General features: G+C 45.1%; 1 protein-coding gene and 1 long non-coding RNA gene across 8 annotated transcripts in view; one reads left to right on the forward strand and one right to left on the reverse strand.

Annotated features, from left to right (window-relative positions):
• Nucleotides 1-168, forward strand: part of LOC124849351 — a 508-nt gene extending 340 nt beyond the window's left edge. Inside the window, exon 2 of the long non-coding RNA XR_007029892.1 lies at nucleotides 1-168. This exon is cut by the window's left edge and continues 55 nt beyond it. This is a non-coding gene — a long non-coding RNA (uncharacterized LOC124849351).
• A 54-nt stretch (nucleotides 169-222) lies between these two features.
• Nucleotides 223-21,100, reverse strand: LOC118289044 (integrin alpha-3-like). 7 transcript variants are annotated; one of them, XR_004786008.2, is made up of 30 exons: nucleotides 20,775-20,913; nucleotides 20,188-20,301; nucleotides 19,905-20,074; nucleotides 19,087-19,214; nucleotides 18,690-18,775; nucleotides 18,378-18,514; nucleotides 18,182-18,288; nucleotides 17,365-17,457; nucleotides 16,945-17,004; nucleotides 16,707-16,860; nucleotides 16,373-16,566; nucleotides 16,186-16,274; nucleotides 15,014-15,147; nucleotides 14,814-14,891; nucleotides 14,664-14,731; nucleotides 14,301-14,437; nucleotides 12,941-13,084; nucleotides 12,005-12,102; nucleotides 9,635-9,803; nucleotides 8,803-8,886; nucleotides 8,066-8,145; nucleotides 7,899-7,976; nucleotides 7,488-7,590; nucleotides 7,237-7,413; nucleotides 7,016-7,150; nucleotides 6,382-6,492; nucleotides 5,629-5,727; nucleotides 5,368-5,493; nucleotides 5,063-5,229; nucleotides 732-869 (listed from the first exon to the last, which is right to left on the reverse strand). XR_004786008.2 is itself a non-coding variant. In XM_035615700.2 (30 exons), the coding sequence occupies exons 3-29, from the start codon at nucleotides 20,060-20,062 to the stop codon at nucleotides 5,119-5,121; spliced, it is 3,138 nt and encodes a 1,045-aa protein (XP_035471593.2). In that variant the 5' UTR covers nucleotides 20,063-20,074; nucleotides 20,188-20,301; nucleotides 20,775-20,913; the 3' UTR covers nucleotides 732-869; nucleotides 5,087-5,118. The 7 variants fall into 7 exon arrangements, 4 of the variants coding, with proteins under 4 accessions (XP_035471590.2, XP_035471591.2, XP_035471592.2 ...); XM_035615700.2 differs by having other exon boundaries at nucleotides 5,087-5,229; XM_035615697.2 differs by lacking the exon at nucleotides 5,063-5,229 and having other exon boundaries at nucleotides 223-869.
• Between the last annotated feature and the right edge of the window lie 313 nt (nucleotides 21,101-21,413).

Consider the following 21,413-nt stretch of genomic DNA (forward strand, 5'->3'; position numbering starts at 1 on the left):
ATGAAGACTGGGATCTGACTGTTTCATAGACTCCCAGAGGATTCTGGGTAGTGGTTCAATAAGTCAGTTTTCTCACTGCATCGTCATGTTTTCTTTGATCTTTGATACTTTTACAACAACTTTTTTCAAACCAAATAAAAATGAACAAAATATTGTTTTTAAAATCAAGCAATCACGTTTTTCGTGTTGTGGCCTCGACCACTGAGCAGCAGACAACAGAAGTAACCCTGAATCAAAAGATATTTTAATAGCAACACTGAACCACAGATTACAAACTATAAACTGTCAGAAATATCACAATTATATCAAACATGAACACAAACCACGAGGTAACATGGAAAACATCACCATGACAACTGGTCTGTTCCCTCTGATCATGATCCAAATATTTTAAATTAATGTCTTTTCAATTGTTTCCTTTTTCACTTGAAGTCTTTGGTCAACATCAAATATCAAACAGGAGGGTTGTAAGTGAAGCTCATTTGGTATTTCTGGATCAGAACTATGGACAGAACAGGAAGTTCAAATATAAAGTTTGATATATTAAACTGCTCTGAACAGAGAACAGTCACTGTGTCACCAGGTTACATCAACACACACACACACACACACACACACACACACACACACACACACACACACTGGCAGTGAGTTGGTCCGGTTCAGGACATGTTTCCATGGAGATGATGAGTGTGTCAGTGGCTCTCAGTCCAGGAAGTCAGCCAGTGTTTAGGGGACTTCCTGTTCCTGGACGAGGGGGGGCGGTCCTGGATCAGAAAACCGTCAGAGTCTGTGTATGGCTGCAGCTTGTGTTTACCCAGAATCCTCCCCTGGTGGAGCGCCGCCGCCCGACGCACAAAGAATCCGCACTGCAGGAAACACAGAGGTCAGAGGGTGAACAGGTCAAAGGGTGTAAAGGTCAGAAGGTGAACAGGTCAAAGGGTGAACAAGTCAAAGGGTGAACAGGTCAGAAGTTGAGCAGGTCAAAGGGTGAACAGGTCAGTGGGTGAACAGGTCAGAAGGCGAACAGGTCAGAAGGTGAACTCGTCAAAGGGTGAACAAGTCAAAGGGTAAACAGGTTAAAGGGTGAACAAGTCAGAAGGTGAACAGTTCAAAGGGTGAACAGGTCAGAAGGTGAACAGGTCAAAGGGTGAACAGGTCAGAAGGTGAACAGGTCAAAGGGTGAACAGGTCAGAAGGTGAACAGGTCAAAGGGTGAACAGGTCAGAAGGTGAGCAGGTCAAAGGGTGAACAGGTCAGAAGGTGAACAGGTCAAAAGGTGAACAGGTCAAAGGGTGAACAGGTCAGTGGGTGAACAGGTCAGAAGGTAAACAGTTCAAAGGGTGAACAGGTCAGTGGGTGAACAGGTCAGAAGGCGAACAGGTCAGAAGGTGAACTCGTCAAAGGGTGAACAAGTCAAAGGGTTGCCCAAGTCAAAGGGTAACAGGTTAAAGGGTGAACAGGTCAGAAGGTGAACCGTTCAAAGGGTGAACAGGTCAGAAGGTGAACAGGTCAAAGGGTGAACAGGTCAGAAGGTGAGCAGGTCAAAGGGTGAACAGGTCAGAAGGAGAACAGCTGTGATAAAGTGTAAAAACATTGATCAATGCAGATCAGCAGGCGGAATCAGAACGGCTGGAGAAAACCGAAAAGGAAGAAAAATAATTAATTTATATAAACGCCCTGGATTATCAGTCAGTCAGTACCAGTCAGACAGTATAACCCAGTATCGGTCAGAACTAGTCAGTCAGTACCAGTCAGTCGGTACCAGTCAGCCAGTACCAGTCAGACAGTATCAGACAGTACCAGTCAGACAGTATCACACAGTATCAGTCAGAACTAGTCAGTCAGTACCAGTCAGTCGGTATCAGACATTACCAGTCAGAACTAGTCAGTCAGTACCAGTCAGTACCAGTCAGAAAGTATCAGTCAGACAGTATCAGTCAGACAGTACAAGTCAGTCAGTACCAGTCAGAAAGTATCAGTCAGACAGTACCAGTCAGTCAGTACCAGTCAGAAAATATCAGTCAGACAGTATCAGACAGTCAGTAGACAGTCAGTCAGTATCAGTCAGTATCACTCAGTATCACACAGTCAGTATCAGTCAGTATCAGACCGTCAGTACCAGTCAGTCAGTATCAGACCGTCAGTACCAGTCAGTCAGTATCAGTCAGTCAGTATCAGTCATTATCAGTCAGTCAGTACCAGTCAGTCAGTATCAGTCAGTACCAGTCAGTCAGTATCAGTCAGTACCAGTCAGTCAGTATCAGTCAGTATTAGTCAGTCAGTACCAGTCAGTACCAGTCAGTCAGTATCAGTCAGTATCAGTCAGTCAGTACCAGTCAGTCATTATCAGTTAGTACCAGTCAGTCAGTATCAGTCAGTAGCAGTCAGTCAGTATCAGTCAGTCAGTACCACTCAGTCAGTATCAGTCAGTCAGTATCAGTCAGTCAGTACCAGTCAGTCATTATCAGTTAGTACCAGTCAGTCAGTAGCAGTCAGTAGCAGTCAGTCAGTATCAGTCAGTCAGTACCACTCAGTCAGTATCAGTCAGTCTATATCAGTCAGTACCACTCAGACAGTATCAGTCAGTCAGTACCAGTCAGACAGTATCACCCAGTATCAGTCAGTATCAGTCAGTAGCAGCCAGTCAGTATCAGTCAGTCAGTATCAGTCTGTATCAGTCAGTACCACTCAGACAGTATCAGTCAGTCAGTACCAGTCAGACAGTATCACCCAGTATCAGTCAGAACTAGTCAGTCAGTACCAGTCAGTCAGTATCAGACAGTACCAGTCAGAACTAGTCAGTCAGTCCAAGTCAGTACCAGTCAGAAAGTATCAGTCAGACAGTATCAGTCAGACAGTACAAGTCAGTCAGTACCAGTCAGAAAATATCAGTCAGACAGTATCAGACAGTCAGTAGACAGTCAGTCAGTATCAGTCAGTATCAGTCAGTATCACACAGTCAGTATCAGTCAGTATCAGACCGTCAGTATCAGTCAGTCAGTATCAGACCGTCAGTACCAGTCAGTCAGTATCAGTCAGTATCAGTCAGTCAGTATCAGTCAGTATCAGTCAGTCAGTAGCAGTCAGTCAGTATCAGTCAGTCAGTACCAGTCAGTCAGTATCAGTCAGTCAGTACCAGTCAGTACCATTCAGTCAGTATCAGTCAGTCAGTACCAGTCAGTACCAGTCAGTCAGTACCAGTCAGTACCAGTCAGACAGTATCAGACATTCAGTACCAGTCAGACAGTATCAGTCAGAAAATATCAGTCAGACAGTATCAGTCAGTCAGTACCAGTCAGACAGTATCAGACAGTATCAGTCAAAACAAGTCAGTCAGTACCAGTCAGTCAATATCAGTCAGTATCAGTCAGTCAGTATCAGTCGGTCAGTACCAGTCAGTCAGTATCAGTCAGTATCAGACAGTCAGTATCAGTCAGTACCAGTCAGTCAGTACAAGTCAGTCATTATCAGTCAGTACCAGTCAGTCAGTATCAGTCAGTATCAGTCAGTCAGTACCAGTCAGTCAGTCAGTATCAGTCAGTCAGTACCAGTCAGTACCATTCAGTCAGTATCAGTCAGTATCAGTCAGTCAGTACCAGTCAGTCAGTACCAGTCAGTACCAGTCAGACAGTATCAGACATTCAGACAGTATCAGACAGTATCAGTCAGACAGTATCATTCAGTACCAGTCAGTCAGTATCAGTCAGAAAGTATCAGTCAGACAGTATCAGTCAGTCAGTGCCAGTCAGAAAGTATCAGTCAGAACTAGTCAGTCAGTACCAGTCAGTCAGTACCAGTCAGACAGTATCAGACAGTCAGTACCAGTCAGTCAGTACCAGTCAGACAGTATCAGTCAGAAAGTATCAGTCAGACAGTATCAGACAGTCAGTATCAGTAAGACAGTTTCAGACAGTATCAGTCAGAACTAGTCAGGCAGTACCACTCAGTCAGTACCACTCAGTCAGTACCAGTCAGTCAGTATCAGTCAGTATCAGTCAGTCAGTATCAGTCAGTATCAGTCAGTCAGTAGCAGTCAGTCAGTATTAGTCAGTCAGTACCAGTCAGTCAGTATCAGTCAGTCAGTACCAGTCAGTACCATTCAGTCAGTATCAGTCAGTCAGTACCAGTCAGTACCAGTCAGTCAGTACCAGTCAGACAGTATCAGACATTCAGTACCAGTCAGACACTATCAGTCAGAAAATATCAGTCAGACAGTATCAGTCAGTCAGTACCAGTCAGACAGTATCAGACAGTATCAGTCAAAACTAGTCAGTCAGTACCAGTCAGTCAATATCAGTCAGTATCAGTCAGTCAGTATCAGTCAGTATCAGTCGGTCAGTACCAGTCAGTCAGTACCAGTCAGTCAGTATCAGTCAGTATCAGACAGTCAGTATCAGTCAGTACCAGTCAGTCAGTATCAGTCAGTATCAGTCAGTACCAGTCAGTCAGTACAAGTCAGTCATTATCAGTCAGTACCAGTCAGTCAGTATCAGTCAGTATCAGTCAGTCAGTACCAGTCAGTCAGTCAGTATCAGTCAGTCAGTACCAGTCAGTACCATTCAGTCAGTATCAGTCAGTCAGTACCAGTCAGTCAGTACCAGTCAGTACCATTCAGTCAGTATCAGTCAGTATCAGTCAGTCAGTACCAGTCAGTCAGTACCAGTCAGTACCAGTCAGACAGTATCAGACATTCAGACAGTATCAGACAGTATCAGTCAGACAGTATCAGTCAGAACGTATCAGTCAGACAGTATCAGTCAGTCAGTGCCAGTCAGAAAGTATCAGTCAGAACTAGTCAGTCAGTACCAGTCAGTCAGTACCAGTCAGACAGTATCAGACAGTCAGTACCAGTCAGTCAGTACCAGTCAGACAGTATCAGTCAGAAAGTATCAGTCAGACAGTATCAGACAGTCAGTATAAGTAAGACAGTTTCAGACAATATCAGTCAGAACTAGTCAGACAGTACCAGTCAGTCAGTACCAGTCAGACAGTATCAGTCAGAAAGTATCAGTCAGACAGTATCAGACAGTCAGTACCAGTCAGAACTAGTCAGTCAGTACCAGTCAGTCCGAGCTGGTCCTTACAGCAGGGCTCTCTGGCAGCACTGTGCCCAGACTCAGAGCTTCTCCTTCAGCCTCTTGTGCTCAGACAGTTGCCTCTTCACATGAGCCGTTTGGGTCTTTGCCTCGTACAGTTCTCTGGTGCTGGCTCTCCTGAAGAACCCACACTGAACAGCAGGGGGCGACACAACAGCACTTTACTAACCGAGAGATGATGATTATGGTGACGAGAAAAATAAACATAAAAATGATCAAACTGCTTTGGGCTTAGGTCTCTAACTACAACCAGTGATGAGACAGTTTACCTTCCAGAGCAGCAGGGAGATCAGACCCAGAAGTAAAACTCCTGCCATGACAGAAACCACAATTATCCACAAGGGGGCGCTGGAGACCACCTGCTGCCCCGAGTCTGGATAAATGTGAACCTCAATCTGAAGAGGAAGATATAAACACGGACAAATGAAAACTCAATTATTTCACTAATGGTAAAAGACTAAGAGAAGTAAAACCATAGTTTTGTCATGCAGCCTGTAGGAGGCGCTGATAACTCTTCAGTAGTTTGTTACCTCAGTGCTATGAGTCTCCATGTTGATGGTCGGTTTGTTGGTCTGCAGCTTCAAAGTCGCTCTGCCTCGAACCAACACACTCTTCGCATCACTGTAGTCCTACAACACCAACGACTGATTTTACTCTGGTGTCAGTTTAAGTGCTAACGTGGATCTGGATGGTCCCGAACAAAGTCCGGTATGGGACGGACTGGACCCCAGTGAAGCAGGGAGAAGCCAGAGTCAGTCCTTCAGTACAACAACAGGCAGAGAACCTGTATGAACCGGACTGGATGTAGAGGGAAATCAGACACGCCCCCCATCAAACCTACCACTGGAGTTCTTCAGGGCTCGATTCTTGATCCTTTACACTTTGAATTTACCTGCTGATACTGCAAGATGCCAATTTATTCAAACCCATAAGATTATAGGTTCTACATTATATATCATATTCATTGTCAGTATTTTCTGAACCAAAATGTTCGGTCTAATCTATAGTTTAAATATAATTTGATAATATCTTTATGGTTGAATACACATATTTTTAAGTCGCTTTGGACAAAGGTGTCAGAATGGGATTAAAAAATATAACTGTCAATATTTTTGTTTTCCATCAATCTATCCGATATTTATGACCATGTGAAGAAGTCGTGTTGAACTTATCTGATCATCTTTATATACAGTGATTGATCACGTTTACATAAAGTCACTGTTCATCTTTATATACAGTCAATGATCGTCTTATATATAATATAATAAAGAATGTGTCTGTACCTCCAGCAGGGTAGAGTTCCACAGTCGGGCTTTGATGGTGAGAGTCGCTGAGTCGCTCATGTTGATCAAAGGACAGACGAAGGTCACACACTCAGCTCCGTGAACACAGTCCTGTCAGTAAAGACACACAGACCTGTCAGTACAGACACACACATACACACAGTCCTGTCAGTAAAGACACACAGACCTGTCAGTACAGACACACACATACACACAGTCCTGTCAGTAAAGACACACAGACCTGTCAGTACAGACACACACATACACACAGTCCTGTCAGTACAGACACACAGACCTGTCAGTACAGACACACACATACACACAGTCCTGTCAGTACAGACACACAGACCTGTCAGTACAGATACACACATACACACAGTCCTGTCAGTACAGACACACAGACCTGTCAGTACAGACACACAGACACACAGACCTGTCAGTACAGACACACAGACACACAGTCCTGTCAGTACAGACACACAGACCTGTCAGTACAGACACACACAGACACACAGACCTGTCAATACAGACACACAGTTGCGTCAGTAGCAACCGGAGGGTCACTTTAATATTTCACTTGTTTCTGTTTCACTCGACAGCGCCCTCTTGTGTCTAACTGCAGTGCAGTTTGTACCAGAGTGTACGACTTCTTCTTCTGCCCCTGCAGGTGGAGGACAGTGTTTTCACTCTGCTCCTCTAACTCCTCTTCCGCGTCCGCCTCCTCCTCGTCCAGACTCCTCCTCCCTCTTTTCGTCTCCTCCTTCGACAACTAAACAAAAATTATAAGTAACAGTTGGTGAAGGATTTATTTTATTTTGAACAGACTCCATATGAGGCTGCAGTTGCCACGGTTACCACGAGGCGGAGAGTGTTGATGATGTTGCCGGGCGGATTACAGCGAGGCTCTGATGCGCCGTGTATTTGGATATCTGTGAGGTACAGCAGCCACTTCCCATTGGACACCACCCTTGGCCACTTAAACTCCACCTCCAGGTTTCCTAGGTGACCCAGTGGCTTCCCGTCGATGTGGACCTATTAGAGAAGGTTGGCGGTTACACCGGGTCACTTTAAACTTTGTTCACAGATCAGAAACATCTGAGACAAACCTGGAAGGTGAAGAGCAGCAGACTGCCGACGTCCTCCGTCTTCCTCATGGCCGACTCACCGGTCACATGGCCACTGAAGGAGGCGGGGCCTGGAGAACTGGTTCTGTCAGGACACAAATTAATGTCATGTCACAACATTTACTTATGAGTACCTGATCAGGAAGAACGTTGACACGAGCCTCTGACACACAGTGACGTGTTTTCATGTAAACGTGTTGTCGTGTTGACGAGTTGTCGTGTTGACGAGTTGACGTGTTGTCATGTGTTTGTGTTGACGTGTTGTCATGTTGACGTGGTCATGTTGTCATGTTGACGTGTTGTCACATTGACGAGTTGACATGTTGACGTGTTGATGTGTTAACGTGTTGACTTCTGGTTGCTTGGATCTGCTCTAAGTTGGTTGAGACTCACAGTGTGAGGGACGTCTGCAGCGAATACTCCACCATCATGGAGACAGAGACCGGAGACAGATGTGACTGTTCACTGAGACTGAATACAAAGACACAAATCAACATCTGTCAACATCTGTCAACATCTGTGTGTGTGTGTGTGTGTGTGTGTGTGAGTGTGTGTCTTACGTGGACAGCTGCAGAAGAGACAGAATCTGTCTCGTGTCCAAACTGATGTCAGACGGCTGAAATATGATCAACAGCTGAACCTGAAACAGACACAGATGAGTCCTGCAGTACAGACAGACAGCAGAACAGACAGCAGTATAGACAGACAGCAGAACAGACAGCAGTATAGACAGACAGCAGAACAGACTGCAGTAAAGACAGACAGCAGAACAGACAGTAGTACAGACAGCAGTACATACAGTAGTACAGACAGCAGTACAGACAGTAGTACAGACAGCAGTACAGACAGCTGTACATACAGTAGTACAGACAGCAGTACAGACAGCTGTACATACAGTAGTACAGACAGCAGTACAGACAGTAGTACAGACAGCAGTACAGACAGCTGTACATACAGTAGTACAGACAGCAGTACAGACAGTAGTACAGACAGCAGTACAGACAGCTGTACATACAGTAGTACAGACAGCAGTACAGACAGCTGTACATACAGTAGTACAGACAGCAGTACAGACAGCAGTACAGACAGCAGTACAGACAGCTGTACATACAGTAGTACAGACAGCAGTACAGACAGCTGTACATACAGTAGTACAGACAGCAGTACAGACAGTAGTACAGACAGCAGTACAGACAGCTGTACATACAGTAGTACAGACAGCAGTACAGACAGCTGTACATACAGTAGTACAGACAGCAGTATTGACAGACAGCAGTGATGGAACATGTCTGTTTACCTTCTGGTTGCTTTTGAACGGGTTCCCCAGTTCACACAGAAGAGCCGTGTGGTCGACAGAACACTCTGCTGCGGAGGCGTTGCCCTGAGAGACAAACACAAGACTGACTGAGGACAGAGAATACGAACGCATCATGGCTGCCACACGAACGCATCATGGCTGCCACACGAACGCATCATGGCTGCCACACGTGTCCTGCGTCTGCACAACCTCAGAAATGAATACTCCACAAAACACACATGAACAGCAGGGGCAGTGTAGGAGCAGATACTAACCACTGTCACAATAGATTTTCAGAATGTAAAACCAGAAGCTCTATACAGTCTGAGTTCTGTGGTGCCCCCTGGTGGACAACTGCAGTAACATGTACAGTACACATGGGTGAACTCCCAGGTCCAAGTCTGGGTCAAGCATCATAAATTAAACCTTCATAGTAAAGGTGTTGGAGCAAAAAGGAAGATTAGGTGACTAAATGTTCCTCTCGTCAAAAGGTTCATCTACCTTCAGTGTCCTCAACTATTTCAGAATGAATCTTTTTACTGAGATACAGTCCTGCAGTACTTCTCCCGCCCTGGTGGAGGCAGACCCCCCCCCCACATACAAACACACACTGGTGACATTTGGTACTTTAGTGCTTTACAAATATAAGTGAATGAATTGAATATGGTGTCCCCCAAGGCTCAATACCTAGTCCATTACTCTTCTCCACCTACATGTGCTCATGCTCAGTAACTCAGTATAAATATACAGTCATATGCCGACGTTGCTCTGCTTTATATCAGAGCAGTTATTCCTGCTAAAAGCTGGATGACAAAAGCTTTATCGTCACTACCTTTGTTCGAACTCCAGAGTATATGAGTGATGGCGGGATGCTAATGTTCAAAATGGCGTTGTGAGCATCCTCTGCTGGTCGGCCCAGTGACGGTGTGTTGCTGACATTAACCTCCAAAAACAATCTGTTAATACTGGAGTTGTAGTGTAACACTTGACTGCCCTTCTGCCTGAAAACACACAAACGCAAAAACATATCAGCATAGCTTTAATCAACAGTTCCATATTAGATCAGATCAATTTATCTCCATCAACAGTTTCTATCTTTACTAACTATAGACCCAAATCAAACCTCCCTTCATCTCTAAAATCTGTTGCTAACCAGTTATGTGACTATTTACACAGGAACAGTTTGTTTGAAGACTTTCAGTCAGGATTTATAAAACATCATAGAACAGAATCACTGCTGAGGGTCAACGACCTTCTCATGACCTCAGACAGACGAAATGTTTCTATTCTCGTCCTGTTAGATCTTAGTGCTGCATTTGACACATTGATCACAAGATTCTGTTACAGAGACTAGAACATGTGGATTAAAGGAACAGCACTTGATGGTTTAAGTTACTTATCTGATAGATTTCACTTTGTTAACGTTAACAACAAATCTTCCAATTATACAAAAGTGAGTCATGGAGTTCCACAAGGTTCTGTACTGGGACCGATACTTTTCACTTTATATAATCTATATTATAAGAAAAAAACACATACAGATGACACCCATCTGTATTTATCTATAAAGACAGATGAAACTAATCAGGTGACAAACTTCAGGACATCTTCAAGACATAAAGACCTGATGACTGAGGTCATTGAACTAAACACGTCAGAGAAACATGATCTGATCATATAGTTCCTGTACGACATAACTTTGTCCTCCAGCTCCACAGTGAGGAACCTTGTTATCAGAACATCGGAACCATCTGATGTCAACAGGATGAAGAATCGGTCCAGTCATGAGTCACTTCCTGACTGACGACTGTGATTCATCACGTCAGGATGTTTCTGTGAAAAGATCCAGTTCAGAGTTCTGACAGGAAGTAGAAGAAGATCATATTTCTCCAGTGTTCACATCAGAATCCTGCTCCTCGTCATATCTGACAGATCATAGTTCATATTATCCCACAAATCACTTCTCAGTAAACTGAGGAAGACTGTGGTTCTAGAGTCTGTGAGAGGAGAACAGGAAGTAGAACCTTCAGCCACCAAGCTCCTCCCCTCTCAGGCTCCTCCCCTCTGGAACAAGCTCGATAAACTTTCTCTACATTTAACATGTCAATCTTTCCTCTGTCATAAAGATCAAAGTCTCTTTGGTTCTGCTGCTGTAGGACTCCCATCATGCACTGAGCATCTCTCTCTTTGACAGCAGATCTGACAGAACTCAACTATAATAATAATAATAATATTTTTATCACTGTCAATTAACAATGTCATGACATCTTTAAGGGTTATGGTTAGACCCTGAGTCTGTTCTCGTTTGTCTGTTGTCCTGAGTCTGTTTTCGTGTGTCTGTTGTCTTGTCTCTGTTGTCCTGAGTCAGTTTTCCCGTGTCTGTTGTTCTAAGTTTGTTGTCCTGTGTATGTTGTCGTGTGTCTGTTGTCCTGTGTCTGCTGTACTGGGTCTGTTGTCCTGTCTGATGTCCTGTGTCTGTTGTTGTGTGTCTGTTGTCCTGTGTCTGTTGTCCTGAGTCTGTTGTCCTGTGTCTGTTGTCCTGAGTCAGTTGCCATGAGTATGTTGTCCTGTGTCTGTTGTCCTGTGTATGTTGTCGTGTGTCTGTTGTCGTGTGTCTGTTGTCCTGTGTATGTTGCCCTGAGTCTGTTGCCCTGAGTATGTTGTCCTGAGTCAGTTGTCCTGTGTCTGTTGTCCTGAGTCTTTTGTCCTGTGTCTGTTGTTGTGAGTCTGTTGTCCTGTGTCTGTTGTCGTTTGTCTGTTGTCCTGTGTATGTTGCCCTAAGTGTGTTGCCCTGAGTATGTTGCCCTGAGTATGTTGTCCTGTGTCTATTGTCCTGTGTCTGTTGTCCTGTGTGTGTTGCCCTGAGTTTGTTGCCCTGTGTCTGTTGTCCTGTGTCTGTTGCCCTGAGTATGTTGTCCTGTGTCTATTGTCCTGTGTCTGTTGTCCTGTGTGTGTTGCCCTGAGTTTGTTGCCCTGTGTCTGTTGTCCTGTGTCTGTTGTCCTGTGTATGTTGCCCTGAGTCTGTTGCCCTGTGTCTGTTGTCCTGTGTATGTTGCCCTGAGTCTGTTGCCCTGTGTCTGTTGTGTTTCTCTGTGATATTGTCAGGTTTGATTGTGGAAAGAGCCTTGAGATAATGTGTGTTGTGATTTGGTCTCAGCAAAGTCTTGAATCTTTCAGGTCAAAGTTATAAGAGTTCTCTCACCTGCTGAATGGGTTCTGGTTTTCATCTGTGAACTGGGCCGTCATCTGCAGGTTACTGTGGCAACAGTTATCAGAACCACAGGCCTTCTGGATGTGGATCTGAGACATGAAGAGATACTCACTGTACTCACTGTGAACTGACATTACATGTCACTAACTCTGTTTTCTCTCTCCCCTAGTAGATCTGACACCAGAGCTGCAGGACCCAAACCCCTCATTATTATTGTTATCATTAATATTAATATTAATATCATCACTAATAATAACAACAACATAATTGTATTTTTTAATTATAAGTATCAGTCTGGTAGAGATTACAGCGGCGGTTGTACAACTGTCCTCTCTCTCTTCTCTCCTACTGTCTCTCCTCCCACCTCTCCTCTCTTCCTCTTCTCTCTCCTCACCCCAACCGGTCGAGACAGAAGCTCCGCCCACAACTGAGTCTGGTTCTGTCAGAGATTTCTTCCTGTTAAAAGAGTTTTTTCTCTCCACCGTCGCCAAGTGCTGCTCATTGTGGGATTTGTTGGGTTTTCCCTTTAATATTGTAATATTGACCTCACTATGTAAAGTGCCTTGAGACAATATATGTTGTGATATGGCGCTATACAAATAAAATTGAATTGAATTGAATTGAACTGTACTGTACTCACTGTAAACTGTACTCACTGTACATACCGCACTCACTGTGAACTGTACTGTACTCACTGTACACAATGTAAACAGGAGTGTACTCGTTGTACTTACTGCACACACTAACTGTGAACTGTATGTACCCACTGTAAACTGTATGTACTCACTGTAAACTGTACTGTACTCACTGTGAACTGTACTGCACTCACTGTACTCGATGTGAACTGTACTGTAGTCACTGTAAACTGTACTGCACTTGCTGTACTTACTTTACACACTGTACTCACTGTACACACTACTTGCTGACCTGGGTTCTGATGGGTCGTGGTGTGTGGCTCAGCACCGGAAGACGTTTCAAGTCCTGTATGACATTTCTTTTCTTGGGAAGGTTCTGGTACAGAGAAACGTTCAGGGAGAAAACCAGAGGTTCCACTTTTTCTCGGAGCGGAGTCTGAAGAACAGGAACACAGAACAGACCAGAACTAAACAGAACAGACCAGAACTAAACAGAACAGAACAGACAGAACAGAACAGAACAGACAGAACAGACAGAACAGAACAGAACAGACAGAACAGAACAGACAGAACAGAACAGAACAAAACAGAACAGAACAGAACAAAACAGAACAGAACAGACAGAACAGAACAAAACAGAACAGAACAGACAGAACAGAACAGAACAGACAGAACAGAACAGAACAGACAGAACAGAACAGAACAGAACAGAACAGAACAGACAGAACAGAACAGAACAGAACAGACAGAACAGACAGAACAGAACAGAACAGACAGAACAGACAGAACAGACAGAACAGAACAGAACAGACAGAACAGACAGAACAGAACAAAACAGACAGAACAGAACAAAACAGAACAGAATAGAACAGACAGAACAGAACAAAACAGAACAGAATAGAACAGACAGAACAGACAGAACAGACAGAACAGAACAGAACAGAACAGACAGAACAGACAGAACAGACAGAACAGAACAGAACAGACAGAACAGACAGAACAGAACAGAACAGACAGAACAGACAGAACAGACAGAACAGAACAGAACAGACAGAACAGACAGAACAGAACAAAACAGACAGAACAGAACAAAACAGAACAGAATAGAACAGACAGAACAGAACAAAACAGAACAGAATAGAACAGACAGAACAGAACGTCATCACATGGAAATAGGACGACAGAAAAACAAACAAGCTGATAAGAACAGACACGACTGAACGAGCCCAGAACGTTCTGACGCTCAGTGAAGGATCAGGAACACAACGTTTCCTGTTTCCTCAAACAGGAAGTGACCTCATCAGAAGCCTAATTAAAAGGCTCTTTGGTCTTATCACACACACACACACACAATCACACACACACACACACAGACACACAACGTCCATCGATCAAACTATTCAGGATAAAACGTGTATATATCTGAAATTGTCACGTCACATATAGAATCAAGTTCACGAGTTGTGTGTTTCTTCAGCATGCGTCTTCTTTGGATTGTTTTCTGTGTTTAAACAAATCGTTTGAGGGAAACATTCAGTCGTGAGTTTTTTTAAATTTCCATTAGAGTTTAAACATTTTCCTTCAGCTCAACCGGTCATATCCTTCCTGTTTCCTCTGGCGCTGCCCTCGGGACAGATGTGGTCACTACTCACCAGCAGTCCCACTCTGAGGGATTTGCATCGTCTCGTCGGCATCGACAGGTAACCGGAGTACACGCTCTGCCTGTTGTCATGGAAACGGAGGCGGGACTTGAGGCTGGTGATGTCGGCAGCCACAGTGAAGTGGACGGCTGCGAGACAAAGAAACTCACGTTAATGACTCTTGTCCTCATAAACACTACATCTCTCAGGTTAGCATGTTAGCATTAGCATAGATCCCTGTGCTGAAAATTACACTGGACAAAATCAAGTGATTGATTGATAATCTGTTTGATTGATCGTGTCTCGGATCAAACCTACAGCTGCACATGTGGATCCAGATGTGAACAGAGACAGAATAAGTCGCTGTTTACTCACTGATGTTGTCTCTGTCCTTCTTCTCGCCAGTGCTAAAGATGTAGGAGAAACACACCTCCACCTGGATACTGACACACACACACACACACACTGAGTCTGATAGCCTGTTAGCTTGTTAGCCCAACAGCGGGTATTAGCTTTGAAACTCACCAGAAGTCGCAGCTGTTGGAGTCAACAACATCTGGAGAAACTCTGAGCGTTTTATTGAGGTGGACGACTGGACGAGTTCTGGGAAAAGAATCGATCAGTTGATGAATAAAAAGTCAGCAGTAACAAAGTACAAGAAACTCACAGCTGTAAGAACGACTACGACTTCATCGCTTTTCTGATTGGACGACTCCATCATGTACCTGAGCAGAGCCACCGTGTCATCAAGAGAACCGACCAGCAGGTCCGGATACTGGTTCCCATCAACATCCAGACCTGCAGACAGAGAGAACCCGAAAGTCCTGAACCGAGGAGAGACGCTGCTGCCCCGGATCACCTGCACAGAGCCAGGGGGGGGGAATTATGAGGACACGTCTACATCGTGAGGACACGTCTGCATCGTGAGAACACGTCTGCATCGTGAGGACACGTCTGCATCGTAAGGACACGTCTACGTCGTGAGGACACGTCTGCGTCGTGAGGACACGTCTGCGTTGTGAGGACATGTCTACATCATGAGGACACGTCTGTACCGTGAGGACACGTCTGTACCGTGAGGACACGTCTACATCGTGAGGACACGTCTGTACCATGAGAACACGTCTACATCGTGAGGACACGTCTGCATCGTGAGGACACGTCTGCATCGTGAGGACACGTCTACATCGTGAGGACACGTCTACATCGTGAGGACACGTCTGCATCGTGAGGACACGTCTACATCATGAGGACACGTCTACATCGTGAGGACACGTCTGTACCATGAGAACACGTCTACATCGTGAGGACACGTCTGCATCGTGAGAACACGTCTGCATCATGAGAACACGTCTACATCGTGAGGACACGTCTGCATCGTAAGGACACGTCTACATCGTGAGGAAACGTCTACGTCGTGAGGACATGTCTGCGTTGTGAGGACACGTCTGCGTCGTGAGGACACGTCTACATCATGAGGACACGTCTGCATCGTGAGGACACGTCTACATCGTGAGGACACGTCTACATCGTGAGGACACGTCTGTACCGTGAGAACACGTCTACATCGTGAGGACACGTCTACATCGGGAGGACACGTCTACATCGGGAGGACACGTCTACATCGGGAGGACACGTCTGTACCGTGAGGACACGTCTGTACCGTGAGGACACGTCTGTACCTTGAGGACACGTCTACATCGTGAGGACACGTCTGTTTCGTGAGGACACGTCTGTACCGTGAGGACACGTCTGTGTCGTGAGGACACGTCTGTACCGTGAGGACACCTCTACATCGTGAGGACACGTCTGTACCGTGAGGACACGTCTGTACCGTGAGGACACCTCTACATCGTGAGGGTCCTCACAAGTAGACAAACAACCCTGTGTGTCGGACCTGGCTCGGTTCTGTCGAGACGCCCTCACTGCTGCCGGTCCAGATCATCACACTTCCTGTTTCGTGGAACGGAGCTCCGACGGCAAAGTCTAGAACAATAACAACAACAACAACAACAACAAAACTGATTGATGCTCGTGATTGAACACAAGCTCCACGTTATCGACAGATGATGTCGGCGCCTCACCCTGGAAGCCATCTTGGTTCAAGTCGCCCGCAGCAGAAACACTCATACCAAACGCAGATCGGGCCGGTCCTCTCAGCACCACACTGGGTCCAGAATCAAACCTTCCTCCTGAGTTCATGTAAACATAAACTGCCCCACCCGCCTCTTGCTGCCGATGGAAGTAAAAAGGAGCGCCCACCAGCAGGTCGTTCCACCTGCCGGACGGAACGATACCTCACGTCATCATGGTCAGAACAATCAAGTTAGAATGTTCAACCACAATATAAACTCTCAATCTGATCGAAACGTTTGAGACCTTAGTGATGAAACAGGAAGTGAGACTCATGTTAGTTACCCGTCGTTGTTGAGGTCTGTGGTCGTCACAACGTTCCCAAAGTACGAGCCCGTCTGCTCTCCGCGGAGCGTCTGCTGAACGATCAGCTGATCCTTCTGTTTCACCGCCAGCAGCACGGAACCTCGAGCATCTTCTCTACTGTCCTTGGGAGCTCCTGTCAATCAATACATGATCAATACAATGTCCGTCTGAGTGACGATGGAATCAATCAGAGTGGTGAGAGGAAACTGTTCATCACCTGTTACTATGGTTACATCATCCTCAGAGAGAAGACGACGAGCCTGAATGACTGAATATCCTGAAAACACACACGCACACACAGACACACACACGCACATGCACACACGCACACACACACACGCACACACACACACGCACAAAAACACACACAGACAGACACACACACACACATGCACACACACACACGCACACACACACACGCACAAAAACACACACAGACAGACACACACAAACATGCACATACACACACGCACACACACAAACACAGATAAAAATGATGTAATTAGAAAAACTGGTCCAGGTCTTCAGTCAGACTTTCAACATAAAATATAAATATTTAAAGGGAAGGTTCACTTATAGAAGAAACTTTTAAAGGGAAAGTTCACCTATAGAAGAAACATTTAAAGGGACAGTTCACCTATATAAATGCTCCTGCGCTTCATGTTGGGAAAGGAGCTCCTTTGGGTGTGAAAGATGTCGTCGGGATTCATCCACGAGACATGGACGTTTCCTACAATGCACACACACACACACACACACACACACACACACACACACACATGCACACACACACACACACACACACACACGCACACACAGAGTAGAGTAGAGAAGAATAGAACAGAACAGAATAGAACAGAACAGAACAGAACAGAACAGAACAGAAAAATGTATAGCACAGAACAGAATAGTGTAGAATAGAAAGGTATAGAACAGAACAGAATAGAACAGAACAGAACCGTATAGAACAGAACAGAATAGAACAGAACAGAACAGAACAGTATAGAACAGAACAGAATAGAACAGAACAGAACAGAATAGAACAGAACAGAACAGAACAGAACAGTATAGAACAGAACAGAATAGAACAGAACAGAATAGAACAGAACAGAATAGCACAGAACAGAACAGAACAGAACAGTATAGAACAGAATAGAATAGCATAGAACAGAAACGTATAGAACAGAACAGAATAGAACAGAACAGAACCGTATAGAACAGAACAGAATAGAATAGAACAGAACAGAACCGTATAGAACAGAACAGAATAGCACAGAACTGAACAGAACAGTATAGAACAGAATAGAATAGAACAGAACAGAACAGAACAGAACAGTATAGAACAGAATAGAATAGCACAGAACAGAAATGTATAGAACAGAACAGAATAGCCCAGAACAGAATAGTGTAGAATAGAAAGGTATAGAACAAAACAGAATAGAACAGAACAGTACCTTGCCATTCGTAGCTTCCAGGTGATCCAACAATGACGTCAGTCTGAGTGATGGAGGCTGAAATCCCCATGTTACACATGACCTCAGCTCTGACATCACCCAGGTGACTGAACACACACACACACACACACACACACACACACACACGTGTCAGGTGTTGAATCATGTGACCTGTGTCAGGTGTCATGTGACCTACCTGCAGGGCTGGTCTGGGTTCTGCCAGTTCATGTCTGCCTCATCATACTGCAGGTCGTTTCCACGGAGATAACATTGACCAATCATCTGTCTGATCTTTAATGGTCCATAGAGCTTAACAAACCGATGACCACACGCCTGCAGACAGGACGGACAGGGTCAAAGGGGCGGGGCGTTAGGGTCAGTCGGTCAGTCAGTCATTTAGTTAGTTAGTTGAGGGGAAAACAGCGGGTCAGAAACGGAACACAGTCAGAACTGTTTCCAAAAACACTCACAGCCACAGCTTAGTCAGCCAATGAGAACACAGACTCACCAGGACCCTCCCACCAGGTCGGCCCTGACTGGCTACTGTGACACCCAGCCACATGTCTTCAATCAGGTCCTCTGACAGGTTCACGTCTGTAACAACAGGACATAGTGAGTCGTCCTGCAGCGTTCAATGGTCCCTGATTGGCAGTTACCACGGTTAACGCTGATTACCGCCCACTCTGGATGAAGCCCCATCATGTGTTTGTGTAGTGTGTGTGTGTGTGTGTGTGTGTGTGTGTGTGCAGCAGCTGTCAGTCATTGAGGGATGGACTCGTCTCAATGCACCAGGAGACAGATATCATCAGCCCTGGCCTCTGATTGGCTGACACACTTTAACAGACCAGACCAGCGATTGGCCTTTAAATGAATTAAGTTTTATTAAATAACCGGCTCCGTCTCACCAGGATGGATGAGCTTCATCCTTCTGCAGTCTGATTGGTCTGTGGAGATTGGACAGCTGTATACTCCTCCTGTTCGATTGGCTGGAACATCTGGCTCCGCCTTCTCCCTGGGAGCTCCAACCAATAGCCTGTCAGGATGAGACAGGTGAGCCGTTCTGTTACCTGCAGGGTGTGCAATACTTCCTGGAACTCCTTCAATAAACCATGAATTTCTTGAAATAACCTGGAAGTGTTCTCAAGAATCCTGGAACTCTGTCAAGGACTCCTTGACAGTCTAGAAAAAATGCATGGAATTTGTTCAAGGGAACCTGGAAAGTCCTGGAGGACTCTCAGGCTGTAAATCTGAGCTGAGCTCTTTGTTGTCATCACTGTCCTGATGAGGTGACGTCTGAGTCTCAAGGACATCGAGGACTAAACACACACACACACACACACACACACACACACTAATACAGTGTGTCATGGGGGGGCAATGATGAAATGAGGTCACTATGAGGTCACCAAGCTGTTTCTCCACGGTCACCATGACAACTGTCTCTTTATGTTCTCTAATTGGATTGGCAGATTGGAGACCCCCCTGACACACACACACACACACACACACACACACACACACACACACACACACACACACACACACACACACACACTAACCCTAACCCACGTCACTGAGGATCACTGTGTTCATCTGCACCACATGACAGACAGACAGAGATACAGACAGACAGACAGACAGGTAAGAGACAGACAGACAGGTAAGAGACAGACAGACAGACAGATGGAAAGACAGGTGGACAGACAGACAGGTGTGAACTCACAGGTAGGCGTCTGTCTGCAGGTCTTGGTGCAGAGCAACAGACAAACCGAACAGACTCTTGTCTCCGCCCGTCTTCAGCAGCGGGAACGACGTGTCCACGTTAAATGCCACACACAAAGTGAACTTAACGACCAGCAACACACACACACCTGACGCCATGGATACACACACCTGAGAGGACAACAACAACGACAACAACAACAACAATATCATCATGATGTCACTGAGCGGCCATGAAATGTGTTTGTTGACTTTCTTTTATTAGTGCATTGATGTCATGTGACCTGCTGAGGTCTCGCTGTCTCACGTGCCAACACCCGTCTCACTGACTGAGACCAATATTCTCCTCTATGCAGACGACACTGTTGTATTGATCAATGACTCTCGACCTGTTCGATCTGAACACACACGTCAAACCCGCATTACTACATCATCACAACATCATCATTACATCATCATTTACTTCATTTTAACACAGCTATTTTCATTTTGTTAATAAATGTCTGGCTGAAAAAAGATCAAATCGTTTTCTCTTTATCATCGTTTGTTTGTTATGAATATAAATATTCATAAACTACATTATCTCTAGTCTTTATATTGCTGAAGTATTTGTGAAGTGATTTCAACATGTGAATCGTCTGTAACGTCTCAGATGAATGTTTGTGTTTGAACCAGAAGAAAAGATGAATATCAAAGCTACAATAACAATAAACAACGAACCAGAGGCTGAATATTATTATTGGTAATCAGCTAAATTCAAGAAACATTCATTTTGCTCATCTATTACTTACAGGTTGAAAAGTTAAAATAAAAATGATAATAATATTATAAATAGATGAAGAAGAAGAAGAAGAAGAAGAAGAGTTCTGACCTGTTTCTCTCCGGTTGACGATGCAGATTGTTTTCTGTCTGGAGGTAAATGAAGGTCGTTGGTTTGATTCCCACTCTGCTCCGTCTGCCGCCCTCTCTATCTCTCTCTCTCACTTTGTTTCTCCTCTGTCTCTCTACCGCCATCCCTCTCTCTCTCTCTTCCTCTCATTCCCATTCTTCAGTCGTGCTTGCTCGCCCTGAAATTAAATCATGTCTGTGTGTGTGGGCGGGTTGAAACACACACACACACACACACACATACACACAGACACACAGACACACACACACACACACACACACAGACACACACACACACACACACACACACACACAGACACACACACACACACACACACACACACACACCACACACACCACACACACACACACACACACACACAGACACACACACACACACACACACACAGAGGCCATAAATGGATTTGGGCGTGCAAGGGCACCTTGATTGTCTCTCTCTCTCTCTCTCTCTCTCCACACACACGCCCTTCTGTTTTTAATGTGTGAATGTTTAACTTACATTGTGAGGTCTGAACTTTAACTGCTCGCAAACACACACACACACACACACACACACACACACACATGCATTTCAGTTTCCTGTCTTTGTGGTGACTTCCTC

Source organism: Scophthalmus maximus, chromosome 17, assembly GCF_022379125.1.
Source record: "Scophthalmus maximus strain ysfricsl-2021 chromosome 17, ASM2237912v1, whole genome shotgun sequence".
Taxonomy (NCBI): domain Eukaryota; kingdom Metazoa; phylum Chordata; class Actinopteri; order Pleuronectiformes; family Scophthalmidae; genus Scophthalmus; species Scophthalmus maximus.

Excerpts from the sequence above, each read along its gene's own strand:
- LOC118289044 (XM_035615697.2), bottom strand. The coding sequence starts at position 20,062 with ATGGCGTCAGGTGTGTGTGTGTTGCTGGTCGTTAAGTTCACTTTGTGT. Across the intron at positions 7,151-7,236 it reads TCAACACTCTCCGCCTCGTG|TTGTCGAAGGAGGAGACGAA; the intron begins GTAACCGTGGCA and ends ATTTTTGTTTAG. Across the intron at positions 870-5,367 it reads TCTCCCTGCTGCTCTGGAAG|TGCGGATTCTTTGTGCGTCG; the intron begins GTAAACTGTCTC and ends TGTTTCCTGCAG.